Below are 16688 nucleotides of genomic sequence, written 5' to 3' on the forward strand. Positions count from 1 at the left end.
ATCACATGCAATCAAAAAATATTCCCTTAACAGAGAAGTGAAATAGTAGGCAAGGTAAATTTGATGGATGGCAGCAATGATTTGCATCCATTAATGTTGCAGCTCTTACTGTATAATATGCTATTTTTCTTTTTAAATGCTGGTGGTAGATGACCCATTTAACCCTGTTCTATTTCACAAACTCAAGCTTTTTAGTTCTGCCACAATTCTTGCATTCTGAGATGCTTCTTATTTGAAGTCGTACCATAGAGTGTCTATTCCAATTTCATGGACGAAACTGAAGACAACAAAAAATCAACTTGAAGCTCAAAGTGACAAACACACAAAGAATGACAAAAATGTAAAAAAAAAAAAAAAAGTTATTTCTCTATAACAATACAATCTATAAAGAGTAAAATAACAACCTCCAACATGGGGTCGGTCCTTGAAGCATCTGATGGTATCATTGCAATCTCTGCAAAAGAAAACATTCATTTAAAAAAGAAATTCATTTTTATACTGTACTCCTTGTGTTAGAGTGTGGCTCAGAGAGATGACCATCAATTCAAAAAAATTTCATACTCTGTGATAAAAAAAATATATATATACTAGGGGGCTTTGCTCCATCCTCGCTCTGCTCGCCAACCCTCAGGCTTGCTCTACATGCTAGCCTCTTTGCCATTCTGCTGCTTGCGTATGGGGATGCAGATGTACAATTTAAACAGACTTTTATTTTCATGGGAATTGTTACATATGCACAATAGAACGAACTATTTTACATTATAGCGAGTAATTAAGCATTTCAAAAAATAGTAAAATGTAATAATTTGAAAGTAAATTATGTTTCATGTTGAGTTAGAGTTATTCATTGCGTAATACGATTTCATCCTGTTTGGCTTTGAAATTAACACGCAAATACTTTTAAAAACTTACACTTTTACTGAAAAACCTCAGTAAATGTCATTTTTTAAAATATTTTAATTAAATTTGTCAATATCGCATTGAATTTTAATAATAATAATAATAATTCATTACATTTATATAGCGCTTTTCTCAGTACTCTTTGGACTTTCATCGTGACAATGCAATGTATAACTGCCCGTGATTGAATTTCGTTTCTTTCTCTCTATTAAATAAAACGACTTTTTTTGATTGTTTGGCTCTGAGACTTGTTAGATGGGGCGGCACGGTGGCGCAGTGGGTAGCGCTGCTGCCTCGCAGTTGGGTGATCTGGGGACCCGGGTTCGCTTCCCGGGTCCTCCCTGCGTGGAGTTTGCATGTTCTCCCCGTGTCTGCGTGGGTTTCCTCCGGGCGCTCCGGTTTCCTCCCACTGTCCAAAGACATGCAGGTTAAGTGGATTGGCGGTTCTAAATTGGCCCTAGTGTGTGCTTGGTGTGTGGGTGTGTTTGTGTGTGTCCTGCGGTGGGTTGGCACCCTGCCCAGGATTGTTTCCTGCCCTGTGTTGGCTGGGATTGGCTCCGGCAGACCCCTGTGTTCGGATTCAGCGGGTTGGAAAATGGATGGATGGATGGATGGACTTGTTAGATGTCTTTGCAAAAGCTATTCTAATGGGAATCTGTTAATGTTTTAATACGAATGGCATATCAAGATCTCCTTTGTTGTCTAATGTTATCCCCTGAAGATGTACTACTGTACATTACCTATCTTGGATACATTCTTCTTTCTACAGTAATTCATGCAGTGGAAGACCGGATGGTGTTAATGGTTGTAGATATTCTTCGGGATATTGTAAGTTGATGTTTTCATGTTCTGCACGATCACCACCAACTGTTTCAGCATAGCCTATTGATACGCATTTAACCAATTTGCAGTGTAATCGATTGACATTTTTGGCATTAATTCGTTTGACTTCAATGTTTCTCAGTGCTAGGATTGCCCGTGTACTCATTTTTTCTGTTGATAGCCCTTCGTGATGAAATTCTTTAATAAGATTTGGACATAATACGTCTTCGTTAATTGGGAACTTAAAGTGAGGAAAACATAAAATTTATAACAGCTGAGAGAACGGGAACTGTGTCTGAGAAAAACATTCACCCGAATGAGAGGTGAGATTACCATGTGCGTGGTTGAATATGGTTGAGAGGAGCGCGTGACTTGAAAAAAATCTCATGGCCAAAATCTTGCAGGAAAAAATATCTTAAAAAAAGTCTTGTCTTGATGCAGGATTTTTTTATATAATAGATACTAGGGGGCTCCGCCACCTGATCACTTTGCTCGCCCCACCCCTGGGTTTGTTTTACCGGATATACAATTTAAAGAGATTGTTATTTTCTTGGGAATTGTTACATAAGCATTATTTTCACTTTTACTTTAAAACTTTTGTAAAAACAATACTTATCCTTTATTTCCGGCCCCGGACATGGTTAAATCTCTTTCTTGCAGGACGTACAATGCTGCTCGTGTTGTGAAGTGGGGGGGGGGGGTTGTCTGAACACACACTAAGGAGATTCCATTGGATCATGTTGTCTTGTTGCTGGTGAGCTGCATGTTCTGTATGTCACGCTGCGCATCAATCATTTAAAAGCCTGTACAGCAGCTGTCCTTTTGCCACTCTATGTCTCTGCCGCTCACGGTGGGTGGGTTGACGGTATTTGGGTTGGGGGATGGGTTCTAAATGCACGCTAAGGAGAAGCAGTCGAATCATCTGCTGGCTTGCTGCTGCTGGCGAGCTACGTGTTCTGCTTGTCGTGCTGCGCGTCGATCATTTAAAAGCCTGTACAGCAGCTGTCTTTTTGCTACTTCATGTCTCTGCTACTCACATTGCGAGGACGGTGAGAAGGTGGGGGGCGCAAAGGAGAAGCGGTTTGATCATCTGCTGGCTTGCTGTTGCTGCTGTTTGTCGCGCTGCACATCTATCATTTAAAAGCCTGTATAGCAGCTGTCCTTTTGCCACCTCGCATCTCTGCTGGTCGCATTTTGGGGGGGGGGGGGGGGTTTAAATGCACGCTAAGGAGAAACAGTCGGATCATCTGCTGGCTTGCTGCTGCTGCTCCTGGCAAGCTGCGTGATCTGCTTGTCGCTTGTCATTGTTTTAAGAGCTGGGAGCACATGAAGTGTGTCTGCCAAATGCATTCCAAAAACTGCTAGGTTAGATGTCTATGAACTTGTTTTGTTTTAAATGTTGTCTCACTGCCTTGTCTCGCGTATCATTGAAGTGTCTCTCGCAGGACGTCAAATATGTCTTGCGAGAAGATCACGCCTCGTCTCCCTCCCAAGATTTTTTTTTTAAATAATAGATATATATACAGTGTGTATATATATATATATATATATATATATATACACACACACACACACATACAGTGTATATATATATATATATATATATATATATATATATATATATATATATATATATATATATATATATATATATATATATACCCTGTATATATACAGTGTATATTATATATACCATACCATTTTTATTTGTTAAGCGCTTAAAAATACAGCATTACAACTGACCAAAGCGCTGTACAGTTAAAACAAGCAAGACTAAAAGCAAAACATTAAAAACAAACATTAAGAGAGAATTAAAACAGAGACACTAAAAACAGGTCAGGGGACCCAATAAAACAGAGAAATAGCAAAAAGCAAGTGGAAATAAGACAGGTTAAGAATTAAAAGCCAATGTGAAGAAGTGCGTTTTTAGGTGTGATTTGAATGTGGCGACTGAAGCGGCTTGCCTAACCACTAAAGGTAAGGAGATCCAGAGCCTAGGTGCACAGACGGAAAAAGCCCTTTCACCATGAACTTTAAAACGTGCCTTGGGAACGGTTAGGAGCAGCTGATCTGCGGATCTAAGAACACGAGGGGGATTGTGACGATGGAGCAAGACACTCAAGTAGGCAGGGGCTAGCCCATTTAGTGCCTTATAGGTTAAGAGGAGTATCTTAAAATCAATTCTGAATCTAACCGGCAGCCAGTGTAGGGTTTTTAAAATCGGTGTAATGTGTTGGCTTCTGCTGCTTCCAGTTAAAAGCCTTGCAGCCGCATTTTGAACCAATTGGAGTCTAGAAAGAGTGGCTTTACTAATACCATATAGGCAGGAATTAGAATAGTCGAGCCGGGACGTAATGAATGCATGGATTACTGATTCTAGGAGGTGGTAAGGCAGAATTGGTTTGAGTTTGGCAATTCGCCCTGAGATGGAAAAAGCAGGATTTTACTGTGCTGTTGACTTGAGCATCCATTTTCAGGACCATATCCATTTTGATTCCAAGATTGGAAACAGACGAAGTTACTGGAATGGGAAGAAAGTCGAGGCCAAGGGGTAGGGTTTGTTTGCGGTCAGGACTAAAAACAATGACCTCAGTTTTTGAATCATTCAGGTGAAGGAAGTTTACAGCCAGCCAGTCCTTAATGTCAGATAAGCAGTCGAGAAGAGGTTTAGTGGAGTCAGTTGACTTGAGGGAGAAATAAATTTGGCAGTCATCAGCATATAGGTGATACGAGATTGCATGTTTTCTAAAAATTGCACCTAAAGGCAGGATGTAAATTGAAAAAAGTAGTGGCCCCAAAATGGAACCCTGGGGGACACCACATGGGAGTGGGATTGATTCAGACGAAAAATCGTCTAGCATGACTCTAAGAGTCCTGTTGCAGAAATATGACCTGAACCAGTCGAGTGCTAAGCCAGATACACCAGCCCAGGATTCAAGTCGGGAGATCATGATGTCATGGTCGATTGTGTCAAAGGCAGCAGATAAATCGAGAAGAACCATAATCACGTAGAGTCCCGAGTCCAATGCCAAAAGGACATCATTTAGGACACGTAAATGCACGGTTTCTGTGCTGTGTTGGGGCCTAAAGCCTGACTGGAAAAGGTCCATTACCTGATGGTCCTGTAGGTGATGAATTAATTGCTCATAAACTACTTTTTCGAGTAATTTTGACAGGAAAGGTAGTTTGGAAATTGGACGTAGATTGGAGAAAACGGCAGGGTCAAGATCAGGTTTTTTCACGATTGGATGTACAACTACGTTTTTGAAAGCACGAGGAACTATAGCCGAAGATAGACTACTAGTTATAATCTTTAAGACATCATATCGAATCACAGGAAAGACATCTTTCAGCAGTCTGGACGGCACCACATTGTCCGGAGAGCCTGAAGGCTTCATTGAGGTGACGATTTTTTCCAGATGGGGGAGCGAAATGGGTTCAAAGCTGGTGAGGGAGCCGTGTACAGGAACGGCTAAATCAACAGAGCCAGAAGAAGAAATGGAGATCTGGGATCTAATGTTCGTGACCTTATCCAGAAAAAACGTAAGGATCTGATTACAAAGAGCATTGGAGGGAGAAGAGAAAACAATTGCAGCTGGAGAGAGGACAGCATTCAGTGTTTTGTATAAGACACGTTGATTGCCAGAATTTTTTGAGATGATGTCAGTGAAAAATTGGTTCCTTGAACCTCTGACTGCTCTCTGGTATTGAGACCACATGTCTCTCATGCAGTCAAAGGTAACAGTGAGACCATCTTTCCTCCATTTACGTTCTAGCCGCCTACAGTTTTGCCTGATGGAGCGAGTTTGTTCATTTAGCCATGGGTCATGCTTGACTTTGGATTGTCTCCGTTTGAGTGGGGCTACAACATCCATCACAGAACAGCAGGAAGTATAGAAGGTTTGCAATAAAACATCAGCATCCGTGGATTCACAAGATGTGGAGACTGATGAAAAAGCAGCTGCAAAATCTTCAGCAGCAGAAGAGGAAATGACACGGAAGGGACGGGTAGTGGTGGATTTACCATGCTCAGCAGAGACCAAATCCAAATTAAACAGAACAGGCGAGTGATCAGAAAAACTGGGAGGCAGAATGTCCAAGTCAGTGATTCTGAGACCGCGAGAAAGAACCAGGTCCAGTGTGTGAGCCTGTCCATGTGTTGGTCCATTCACTAGTTGAGAAAGACCAAAGGAGTCAATAATGTCCAGAAAGTCTTTTGCTAGAGGTTTAACGGGACAGCAAACATGGATATTAAAATCACCCAAACAAAGGAAGCGATCATATCTGCAGGTAATATCAGCCAAAAAACCTGCAAATTCGTCTAAAAAGTCCTTATTATATTGTGGGGGGCGATAGATGAGTGTGCACAGCAGCGGTGGAGAACAGACAAGTTCAAACATACTGAGCTCAAAAGTTGAAGGGGAAAATGAAAGCGGAAGGGAAGGGCGGTTGCAGATAAAATCAGATTTAAATAAGGTCAATAAGCCTCCGCCGCGGCGCTGCGCTCTTGGCGTGTTGATAAAGGAACATCCCGGGGGCAAAATTTCAATGAGTGAGAGCGTCTCGCCCGGTAAAATCCAGGTTTCAGCAGTACATAAAAAATCCAGGCCATTGGAAAGAAAAAAGTCTTTCAGGATGAAAGTTTTGTTCACGACTGATCTGGCATTTATCAGCGCAAAATGAACCGGCTGGGACGACGTTAACAAAGACGTACATATATATACAGTGCTCCGGAAAGTATTAACAGCGCATCACTTTTTCCACATTTTGTTAAGTTACAGCCTTATTCCAAAATTTTTCATTTTTTTCCTCAGAATTCTACACACAACACCCCATAATGACAACTTGAAAAAAGTTTACTTGACATTTTTGCAAATTTATTAAAAATTAAAACATTGAGAAAGCACATGTACATAAGTATTCACAGCCTTTGCCATGAAGCTCAAAATTGAGCTCAGGTGCATCCTGTTTCCCCTGATCATCCTTGAGATGTTTCTGCAGCTTAACTGGAGTCCACCTGTGGTAAATTCAGTTGATTGGACATGATTTGGAAAGGCACACACCTGTCTATATAAGGTCCCACAGTTGACAGTTCATGTCAGAGAACAAACCAGGCATGAAGTCAAAGGAATTGTCTGTAGGCCTCCGAGACAGGATTGTCTCGAGGCACAAATCTGGGGAAAGTTACAGAAAAAATTTTGCTGCTTTGAAGGTCCCAATGAGCACAGTGGCCTGCATCATCCGTAAGTGGAAGAAGTTCAAAACCACCAGGACTCTTCCTAGAACTGGCCGGCCATCTAAACTGAGCGATCGGGGGAGAAGGGCCTTAGTCAGGGAGGTGACCAAGAACCCGATGGTCACTCTGTCAGAGATCCAGAGGTCATCTGTGGAGAGAGGAGAACGTTCCAGAAGTACAACCATCTCTGCAGCAATCCACCAATCAGGCCTGTATGGTAAAGTGGCCAGATGGAAGCCACTCCTTAGTAAAAGGCACATGGCAGCCCGCCTGGAGTTTGCCAAAAGGCACCTGAAGGACTCTCAGACCATGAGAAAGAAAATTCTCTGGTCTGATGAGACAAAGATTGAACTCTTTGGTGTGAATGCCAGGCGTCACGTTTGGAGGAAACCAGGCACCGCTTATCACCAGGTCAATACCATCCCTACAGTGAAGCATGGTGGTGGCAGCATCATGCTGTGGGGATGTTTTTCAGTGGCAGGGACTGGGAGACTAGACAGGATAAAGGGAGAGATGACTGCAGCAATGTACAGAGACATCCTGGATGAAAACCTGCTCCAGAGCGCTCTTGACCTCAGAGTGGGGCGACGGTTCATCTTTCAGCAGGACAACGAACCCTAAGCACACAGCCAAGATATCAAAGGAGTGGCTTCAGGACAACTCTGTGAATGTCCTTGAGTGGCCCAGCCAGAGCCCAGACTTGAATCCGATTGAACATCTCTGGAGAGATCTTAAAATGGCTGTACACCGACGCTTCCCGTCCAACCTGATGGAGCTTGAGAGGTGCTGCAAAGAGGAATGGGCGAAACTGGCCAAGGATAGGTTTGCCAAGCTTGTGGCATCATATTCAACAAGACTTGAGGCTGTAATTGCTGCCAAAGGTGCATTGACAGAGTATTGAGCAAAGGCTGTGAATACTTATGTACATGCGATTTCTCAGTTTTTTTTATTTTTAATAAATTTGTAAATACCTCAAGTAAACTTTTTTCACGTTGTCATTATGGGGTGTTGTGTGTAGAATTCTGAGGAAAAAAATGAATTTAATCCATTTTGGAATAAGGCTATAACATAACAAAATGTGGAAAAAGTGATGCGCTGTGAATACTTTCCGGATGCACTGTATATATACACACACACATACATATACATATATATTAATAATATATATATATTCACGGCATTCGAAGTCTGTGTCACAATCTGATTGTATGGGTGGTTACCTACCAGGTAACGCTTGTGGTTGGCCAGCAATCTGCTAACATCCGCCACGGTGCCCTCAGTTTGTGAGGAGCAGATCATAGAATGGTTGAAATAGTTTACTGTCAAATAAATGCAAAGAGTACACAACACGTGTTTCACCCTCATTCTGGGCTCATCAGGTGTACACACTCCACTGCACTCCCTCTCGGGAATCGAACCTCGGACGTCAGCGCCAGAGGTTCGATTCCCGAGAGGGAGTGCAGTGGAGTGTGTACACCTGATGAGCCCAGAATGAGGGCGAAACACGTGTCGCGTACTCTTTGCATTTATTTGACAGTAAACTATTTCAACCATATTATTTGTATATGTATATATATATATGTATATATATATATATATATATATATATATATATAAAAATGGGCGGCACGGTGGCGCAGTGGGTAGCACTGCTGCCTCGCAGTTGGGAGATCTGGGGACCTGGGTTCACTTCCCGGGTCCTCCCTGCGTGGAGTTTGCATGTTCTCCCCGTGTCTGCGTGGGTTTCCTCCGGGCGCTCCGGTTTCCTCCCACAGTCCAAAGACATGCAGGTTAGGTGGATTGGCGATTCTAAATTGTCCCTAGTGTGTGCTTGGTGAGTGGGTGTGTTTGTGTGTGTCCTGCGGTGGGTTGGCACCCTGCCCGGGATTGGTACCCTGCCTTGTGCCCTGTGTTGGCTGGGATTGGCTCCAGCAGACCCCCCGTGACCCTGTGTTCGGATTCAGTGGGTTGGAAAATGGATGGATGGATGGATATATTAAAATATATATATTATATATATATGAAAGTTATAAACATGCAAGACATGCCCTCTTAAGTCATGCAATTGTGAACCTATTTTCCACAACAGCAATTTCTAAAGATGGTAAAGCTGTGATCTCACTTTCTATAATGCTTTTTATGGGAGATAGTTAAAGAAGTGGGCAGCATGGTGGTGCAGTGGTAGAGCTGCTGCCTCCCATTAAGGAGACTTGGTTTTGCTTCCCGGGTCCTCGCTGCATGGAGTTTGAATGTTCTCCCCATGTCTGCGTGGGTTTCCTCTGGATGCTCCGGTTTTCTCCCACGGTCCAAAGACATGCAGGTTAGGTGCATTGGCAATCCTAAATTGTCCCTAGTGTGTGCTTGGTGTGTGGGTGTGGGTGCCCTGCGGTGGGCTGGCACCCTGCCTGGAGTTTGTTCCTGCCTTGCACCCTGTGCTGGCTGGGATTGGCTCCAGCAGACCTCAGTGACCCTGTGTTAGGACTGACTGACTAATTAAACGAGTTTTTTTTTTTTTTTTTGATGGTCAATGGCAATATGTCTGCATGATGCCTCCATGTCACTGCAAAGTCAGAGAAGTGTTCTTTCTTTTTAGTCGTCGTTTGCTGTTTGTTGAACTGTTTATTCCACTGAGCCATTACTGACATTTTTCCTTTGTGAATAATATCTTTTTTTTTTTTTTATAACTTGGCATGTCCATAATCACATGTGGGTCTGGTTCTGAGACGATACCCTGTCAGCTCTTCTTGGCTTCAGTGAATGTAGTGAAGGACTTGCCCTGAAAATAATTCTTTTCTGGTTGGTACTAGTGTCTGATTTGATGAATATTGTATCATTTTGTTTAAATTCTGTTCAGTATGTGTTAGTACAATAAACATTCACATTCTTCATGATGGACGGCATGGTGGCGCACTGGTATTGCTGCTGCCTCGCAGTAAGGAGACCAGGGTTCACATCCTAGGTCCTCCACATGTCTGTGCTCTGGTTTCCTCTCTCTATCCAAAGCTATGCAGGTTAGGTACACTGATGTTAAATTGCTCCTAATGTGTGTTTGGTGTGGGTGTGTGTTCATCCTGTGATGGACTGGTGCCCTGTCGGTGGTCTTTTCCTAGCTAGGTGGAATAGGCTCCAGTTGCCCTACCGTGACCTTGGTCTGGATTAAGATGGTTAGAAAATGACAAAAGGATTCAGACTGCCAAGAGTAATCACATTCTCAGAATTAGTAAATCTGGAGTAGATTTCCCAGCAAAGCTTTACATAAAATATACAACATCAAAATTTAAATGATATTCTTTGCCACCTTTGAAAAGGCCTGTGAGAGCCAATCAGAACCTAATCATCTGAACCACCCACCTGCTTGCTTTAGTAAATGTTCAACTGATTAAATTGTTGTATTTAAGAGTTTTTCAAATTTTTTGTTTTAATTTCGAAGCAGAAACTCTACAACATTTACATTTGGCTATAATACGGTATAAACTAGGCAAGCTATAAATAGCAATGTCACTATGTATGATTCAGTGAGCAATGACATATTTATAATCCTATTTTGTAGAAATACTTTTAATTAGCCAGAAACTAACAAAGGAGACTACATCCATGTACAGTAGAGCTAAACAGCATACCCAGTTGTACATTCCATATATAACTAGTGTATGAAAAACTCTCAAAACTTACCTGCATTGTCATCTTTTGTGACTTGATATGTTTCTCCTTTTCTAAAAAAGAAAAAAAAAAACAAAATTACATAAAAATAAAACATTATTGGAAAGGCATATATTTTTTGTTACAACTGTTAGGCTGGATTGGAGTTTTCGTGTCTGCAGGATAGGGCCCTGCCACAGACTCAGTGTAATCCTTGAGCAAGTCGCTTGATCTACCGCTGCTACACTCAAAGGAAAATATGACTGTCTGTAAAAATGGTGTGCTGATAAATGGCATTGATATTGAAGTCTGTCAACTAAAATTATGCTCTATTGAAATAGTTTTTTTTTTTTTTTTTTAAACAAGTGAAAAATTCTAAAGATTAAACATCTTTTTTTATCTTGTAAAACACTTTGAGCTACAATGTTTGTATGAAAGTGTGCTACATAAATGTTTTTATACATGGGTGGATGTATAAATGAATTATTAAAACAAGTTTATGAAATGACATAAAGACTGGTTTTAGCAAAGTAATATAAAAAGGCAACAAACCTGACAGTAAATTTATTATACAGGAACGCAATTACAATTACAGCTAATATCAGGATTATGGCCAGAAGTACGATACCCACAATCTGCAGAACCTGTAGACCATTGATCCTATTACCCGTATCAATTTCCTTGTCTTCTGTAATAAAAAATTAAATAAATAAAATCAGAAAAAATAAAACTTATTAAAGCAAATGAAACCGATTATTTGACTTCAAAAATATAAAAGCTTTACGAACGCAGTTCAATATGGACAAGTGGAAAATGCCATATGAAGGCAATAGGATCTTTCATTGTAAATGCAAGAGGAGCAGTTCCACTCTACAATAAGTAACCTCTGAAAAGAGCTTATGGGTTTCTATTGACACAAGACTTTCATTGTATAGACAAGGTGGAGAAGGAACTTAAAAAGCAGTTAAAATATTACATTATAAAAGGATGTTGCATACAACTTAAGAGAACTTACCACACATCAAATAAAATACAGTGATAGAAACTGGACTGTTCAACCTAGTATATCCCTGGAGTAAAAGACATCTCTAACTTTGTCTTCAATGCTGAACATAAAAGGCTGAGTGGAGGCTTCATCCATGTCTTGTATTTAAGGCTGAAGCTAGCAACCATATCTTCACACAAAGAGTTTTGGGAATCAGGAACAAACTAACAAGTTATGTGGTTAAAGCTAGAACTTTAATACCTTTTAAATGGGAACTTGATGAGATATTGGAAAAACCAGGCTGTCCGCTAACCAAATGAGCTTTATGGACTGCATTTTCTCCTGTCATGTGTTAAACTTTTCTTTGCTTTTATAAATGCAATGTGTTGAATGAAGGATGTCTTTGAGCATTGCTTTGTTTTCCAGTAAATGCAAGTTATCGCCAATCAACTAACAACCCAATTGTACTTCATTCACTCAGAATATGGAACCAGTGTAGGAAGTACTTCAGGATAGAGAAGCTTTTAACTGTGGCACCTCTGCACGATAACCACCTTTTTCCACCCTCTCAAACATACGCAGTTTTTAATGTTTGGAAAACATACAGGATTAAATCACTTAGAGATTTGTACATAGATAATGACTTTGCATCCTATGAACAATTACACTCCAAATTTAACTTTCCATCAACACAATTCTTTCACTACCTCCAAATTAGAAACTTTGCTAAACAAAATCTGCTTAATTTTCCTCACCTCCCACCTTCTTCTATTCTGGAAGAATTATTGATCAGGCTTGAGGACTTACAAGCATTTCTGTAATATATAAAATCATTTTAAAGTCCCTCCCTTTCAAAGATCCCAGAGCACAGTGGGAAAATGGTCTCTCACTCAATATTTCAGAAAAGGAGTAGAAGGCAGCCATGCACAAAATTAACTCGAGCTCCATATGCACAAAGCATTCAATTATTCAACATAAAATCTTTTATCAGGCACATTTGTTTCATTTAAAATTGTCCAAAATGTTTCCAGGGCAAGATCCAACCTGTGTACATTGCAATCAAGTTCCATCTTCATTGGGCCACATGTTCTGAGTGTGCACCAAATTAACATCATTCTGGACCAAAATCTTTAAATGCATTTCAGGCAGCCTTGGTGTCACAATCCCTCCTAATCCATTAACAGCTGTTTTTGCAGTACTCCCAGATGGGCTTAAAGTGGAGAAGAGACAAATAAACTAATTGCCTTTATGGCACTATTGGCACATAGACTTATCTTGCTCAACTGGAAGAATTGTAACTCACCTATTTTATGTCAGTGGGTAACTGATGTTATATATTATTATTTGAAATTGGAAAAAAATCTAATTCTCACTTAGAGGATCCGTTTCTAAACTTTTTAAAAACCTGGCAGGATCTAATCAAATCAATAGAATTTTAGAATAAGCATTTAAATTAAGGAAGCAAATTTTCTTCCCTTTTTAATTATGTTTATTTGTTTATTTACTTACTTACTTATTTTTCCTACTATTATAGTTTTACTCTTTTGGCCTAACGCTCTCTCTCATGGATGGGTGTTGATTTGACTCGAACCTAGTTTTGTCAAATTTGACTTGCTTGTATGGAATGTTATGTGATTTTAATACATTCGATAACATGTTAAAAATACAAATCCGTAACCACTACACTATGCTGCCTGTAGTATGAAGGAGAAATTAATCAAGAAATGAATGCAAAGTAAGTCTGGCACCCTGGCCGGGTGTTCTTCCTGCCTTGTATCCAATGATTTCTGGGTTAGGCTCTAGCAGCCTCATGACCTGGCTCTGGATAAGTGGGTTTAAAGATGGATGGATCAATGAATGGGTAGATACAAAATGTTACTACTTTTGACAGTTTCCTAACCTTGACTTAATTAATCAATAAGAAAGTGAAAAGAGCTGGGTGTTAATAACAGTTTCCAAGCCCTACCTTTACATTTTTGATGAAGACTGTAAGTATTAGAACAATCTAGATGAGAACACAATATTCAGCCCAACAAAGCTCCCCAGTCCTGTTCACTTAATTCTTCCAAAATAACATCACGTCTAGTTTGGAAAGTCCCCTAAAGTCCTACTGTCTGCCACATTTCTTGGTAACTTATTCCATGTGGCTGTATTTCTCTGTCTGAAGGAAAACATCCTAATGTTTGTGCAAAATTTGCCCTTTACAAATTTCCAACTGTGTCCCTCTGCTATCGTTGAGTTCATTTTAAAACAACTGTTTTGATCCATTGTGCTAATCCCCTTCAGAAATTTAAACACTTCAGTCATGTCACCTCTTAATTTTCATTTGCTTAAACTGAAAAGAATTAGTTCATTTAATCTTTCCTCATTCCTTATCCCCTAGGAATGCCTGGGAATCACCCTGCTTTGCTCTTCTCTTGACTTTTTCTCACACTGCTATGTCCTTTTTGTAGCCTGGAGACCAAAACTGTACACAGTACTCCAGATGAGGCTTCACCACTGCATTATAAAGCTTGATCATATCCTCCTTGGACTTGTACTTTACACCTCATGCTATATAACATAACATTCTGTTAGCCTTCTTAATGGCTTCTGAACATTGTCTAACAGTCGATAGTGACAAGTCTACTATGACTCCTAGATACTTCTCATAAAGGTGTAATTTCGATTTTCAGATCTCCCATTGTGTATTACTTTCTATGTGTGATAAGTTACATTTACGTACATTTAATTTCATCTCCCTTAAATCAGCCCAAGCCTGTATGCTGTCCAAGTCACTCTGTAATGATTCAACCGATTCCAAATTACCTGCCAAACCACCTAGCTTGGTATCATCTGCAAACTTAACTGATCCCAGAATTGGCCCCTGTGAAACAATACTATTAAAATCATCCAATTCTGATCAGGTTCCTTGCACCATCACCCTCTGCTTCCTGTATTTTAGCAAATTCTACATCTACACCCTGAACTCCCACTTCTGTTAGTTTGATGCCCAATGTCTCATGTGGCATTTTATCAAATGCTTTCTGAAAGTCAAAATAAATAAGATCATATGTTCAATGTTGGTTGCATCTTTTTGTTGCTTCCTCAAATAATTCTAGCATGTTAGTATAAACATGTTCTTCCTCTTCTGAACCCATGCTGACTGTTCAGTAAAACTCTGGTTCTTGCCATGTGCTGCTCAATCTTCTGCATGATATTTCCTTCATTTACCTGTGATACACGTTAAGCTAAGTGGCCTACAGTTTCTTGAATCCACCCAATTAAAATTAAACATTGATATTTTCTTCAGTAAATCAACTTAAACATCTCTTACCCTTATCTTCATCCATACAATATTCTGCAAACCATAAGGTATTTGGAGAAAAGATGCAAATCCACTTTCCGGGACTGGCTTTTTGAGTGCTTTGTATTTCCAAGATGTCTCCGTTCTTTGATACGGTGACACCCTTTATATTTGTTACTGGAGTGTTATTTAATTTCCATTCAAATCTGTCAAGCTCATAGATTGGTGTGGTCTTACATAATGAACACTTTAGGGTCAGTGAATGGCTTGTTGAATGCTTTTCCAGCAACACATTATTCATACAGCCTACAACAAAAAGGAGATTAAATATTAGGAATGTTAATTAAAATGTACCTCATCCAACACTTTAAAAATTCTTTATAAGATCATTCAGCACTTTTTTCCACATATTATTACGTCTGGAATACAAGACTATATTCTAAGTGATAAAAGTCAGGCTTCCAAAGCTGAACAACTTAGTTTTGTTAGGTGCAACTCAAGGAATTAGAAATAAGAATGAATACCATCTTCTTACCAGGCTCAATCTGAATTTTAGTTTTGCTTGTTTCACCATTATGGCTAACGCAAGTAAATAAGCCGGAGTCACTTGAGATTGGGTGTCTGATCTGGAGTGTATAATTCTCAGTCAGTTTCAGTCTATGGATGAATCTTTTCAGTGCAACTTTTCCCTTTGCCACATCAAAAATCTTTATATTTGTGCCCATGGTTTCAGAGCACACTGGAAAACTGGGTGTCCAGTCCCATCTGATAATATTACTTTTTAATGAACATGTGACATTAGTGACCACTCCAGACTTTCCAAGGATAACTGTAACAGAAAGAAGAAATAAATCACTTAGTAAATCATCTCATAAATCATCTTTGCAGGACTGACTCTGTGGGACTCTTAATTTGCCCTGAATTTAGGATTTACAAGAAATACAGCTTACCAGTCTGAAAAATATCCAGTGTGACAGATAAGAGCAACATATAACTGAATGTTGCCATTGTCCTTCTTGAAGCGAAGCATGTTTCTGTGTCGAATTTGTCTGACTAGAAAGCTTAGTAAGACAGGAAAAAGGAAAAATTGGAGCAACCAGATAAATATGGAAATGAGCGGATAACAAAATTCATTGAAACAGCAAACAATTTTTAAAAATAACTTCCACTCCAGAATGAATCAGCAAGTTTTAAATAGTAGTCATGTTTAACAAATTTTAATGCTTTCAAGCACATAAAGTTACATTGCAAAATGCTTTACAAAATACATAAGAATACATGTTAGTATAAAAATAACTTTTCAAACCTGCAATCTTATAAAGATATTAACAGTAAATATCATAAGATAACACAGTAATGGTACTTAAATTATGAGCATAAAAGAAAGACCAACAATGTATAAAAGCTAACTGAGTTCACTTGTATAAATGGCACCTTCAGAAACCAGTCAGCCCCTTGTGTGTGTGTTTTTTGTTTTTTGTTTTTTTAACATGTTGTTACTGTTACATTTCCCGATTTTAACACATTGAAAGAGTCATTTCTCTCTCCAGGAACACAAAACATTTAACACAGTAATAGATTCAAATATTTTTGTTTAAGAACTTTAATTTTTCCAGAATAAAAAGCTTAACATTTCACTTTCCAAACATATTCAACCGAGGCGATAACTTGTAGGTAATCCTTTAACAGCAGTTACAGCTGTGAGCGCTCTTGGGTATGTTGGCATGAGCTTTTCATATTTGTGGTTTCAGAAAGTGTTGCTCATTCTTCAGTGAAAATTTGCTCCAGCTCTGCCAGATTAGGTGCAAGGTGATAGTGGA

At 39.6% G+C, this 16688-nt stretch overlaps 1 protein-coding gene across 2 annotated transcripts in view; it reads right to left on the reverse strand.

The window, feature by feature from the left end:
• The window catches only part of LOC114645600 (uncharacterized), an 88156-nt gene extending 72224 nt beyond the window's left edge, over positions 1-15932 (reverse strand). For both annotated transcript variants that reach the window (XR_007935831.1, XM_051931834.1), the window contains exons 1-6: positions 15819-15932; positions 15404-15697; positions 14899-15174; positions 11150-11285; positions 10631-10671; positions 405-454 (exon numbers count right to left, since the gene is read on the reverse strand). Coding sequence is in view for 1 of the 2 variants with exons in the window: in XM_051931834.1 (XP_051787794.1) it covers positions 405-454; positions 10631-10671; positions 11150-11285; positions 14899-15174; positions 15404-15697; positions 15819-15876 (855 nt within the window). In the remaining variant the exon portion in view is untranslated. The remainder of the gene's footprint in view (positions 1-404; positions 455-10630; positions 10672-11149; positions 11286-14898; positions 15175-15403; positions 15698-15818) is intronic.
• Between the last annotated feature and the right edge of the window lie 756 nt (positions 15933-16688).

Source organism: Erpetoichthys calabaricus, chromosome 1 (assembly GCF_900747795.2).
Source record: "Erpetoichthys calabaricus chromosome 1, fErpCal1.3, whole genome shotgun sequence".
Taxonomy (NCBI): domain Eukaryota; kingdom Metazoa; phylum Chordata; class Cladistia; order Polypteriformes; family Polypteridae; genus Erpetoichthys; species Erpetoichthys calabaricus.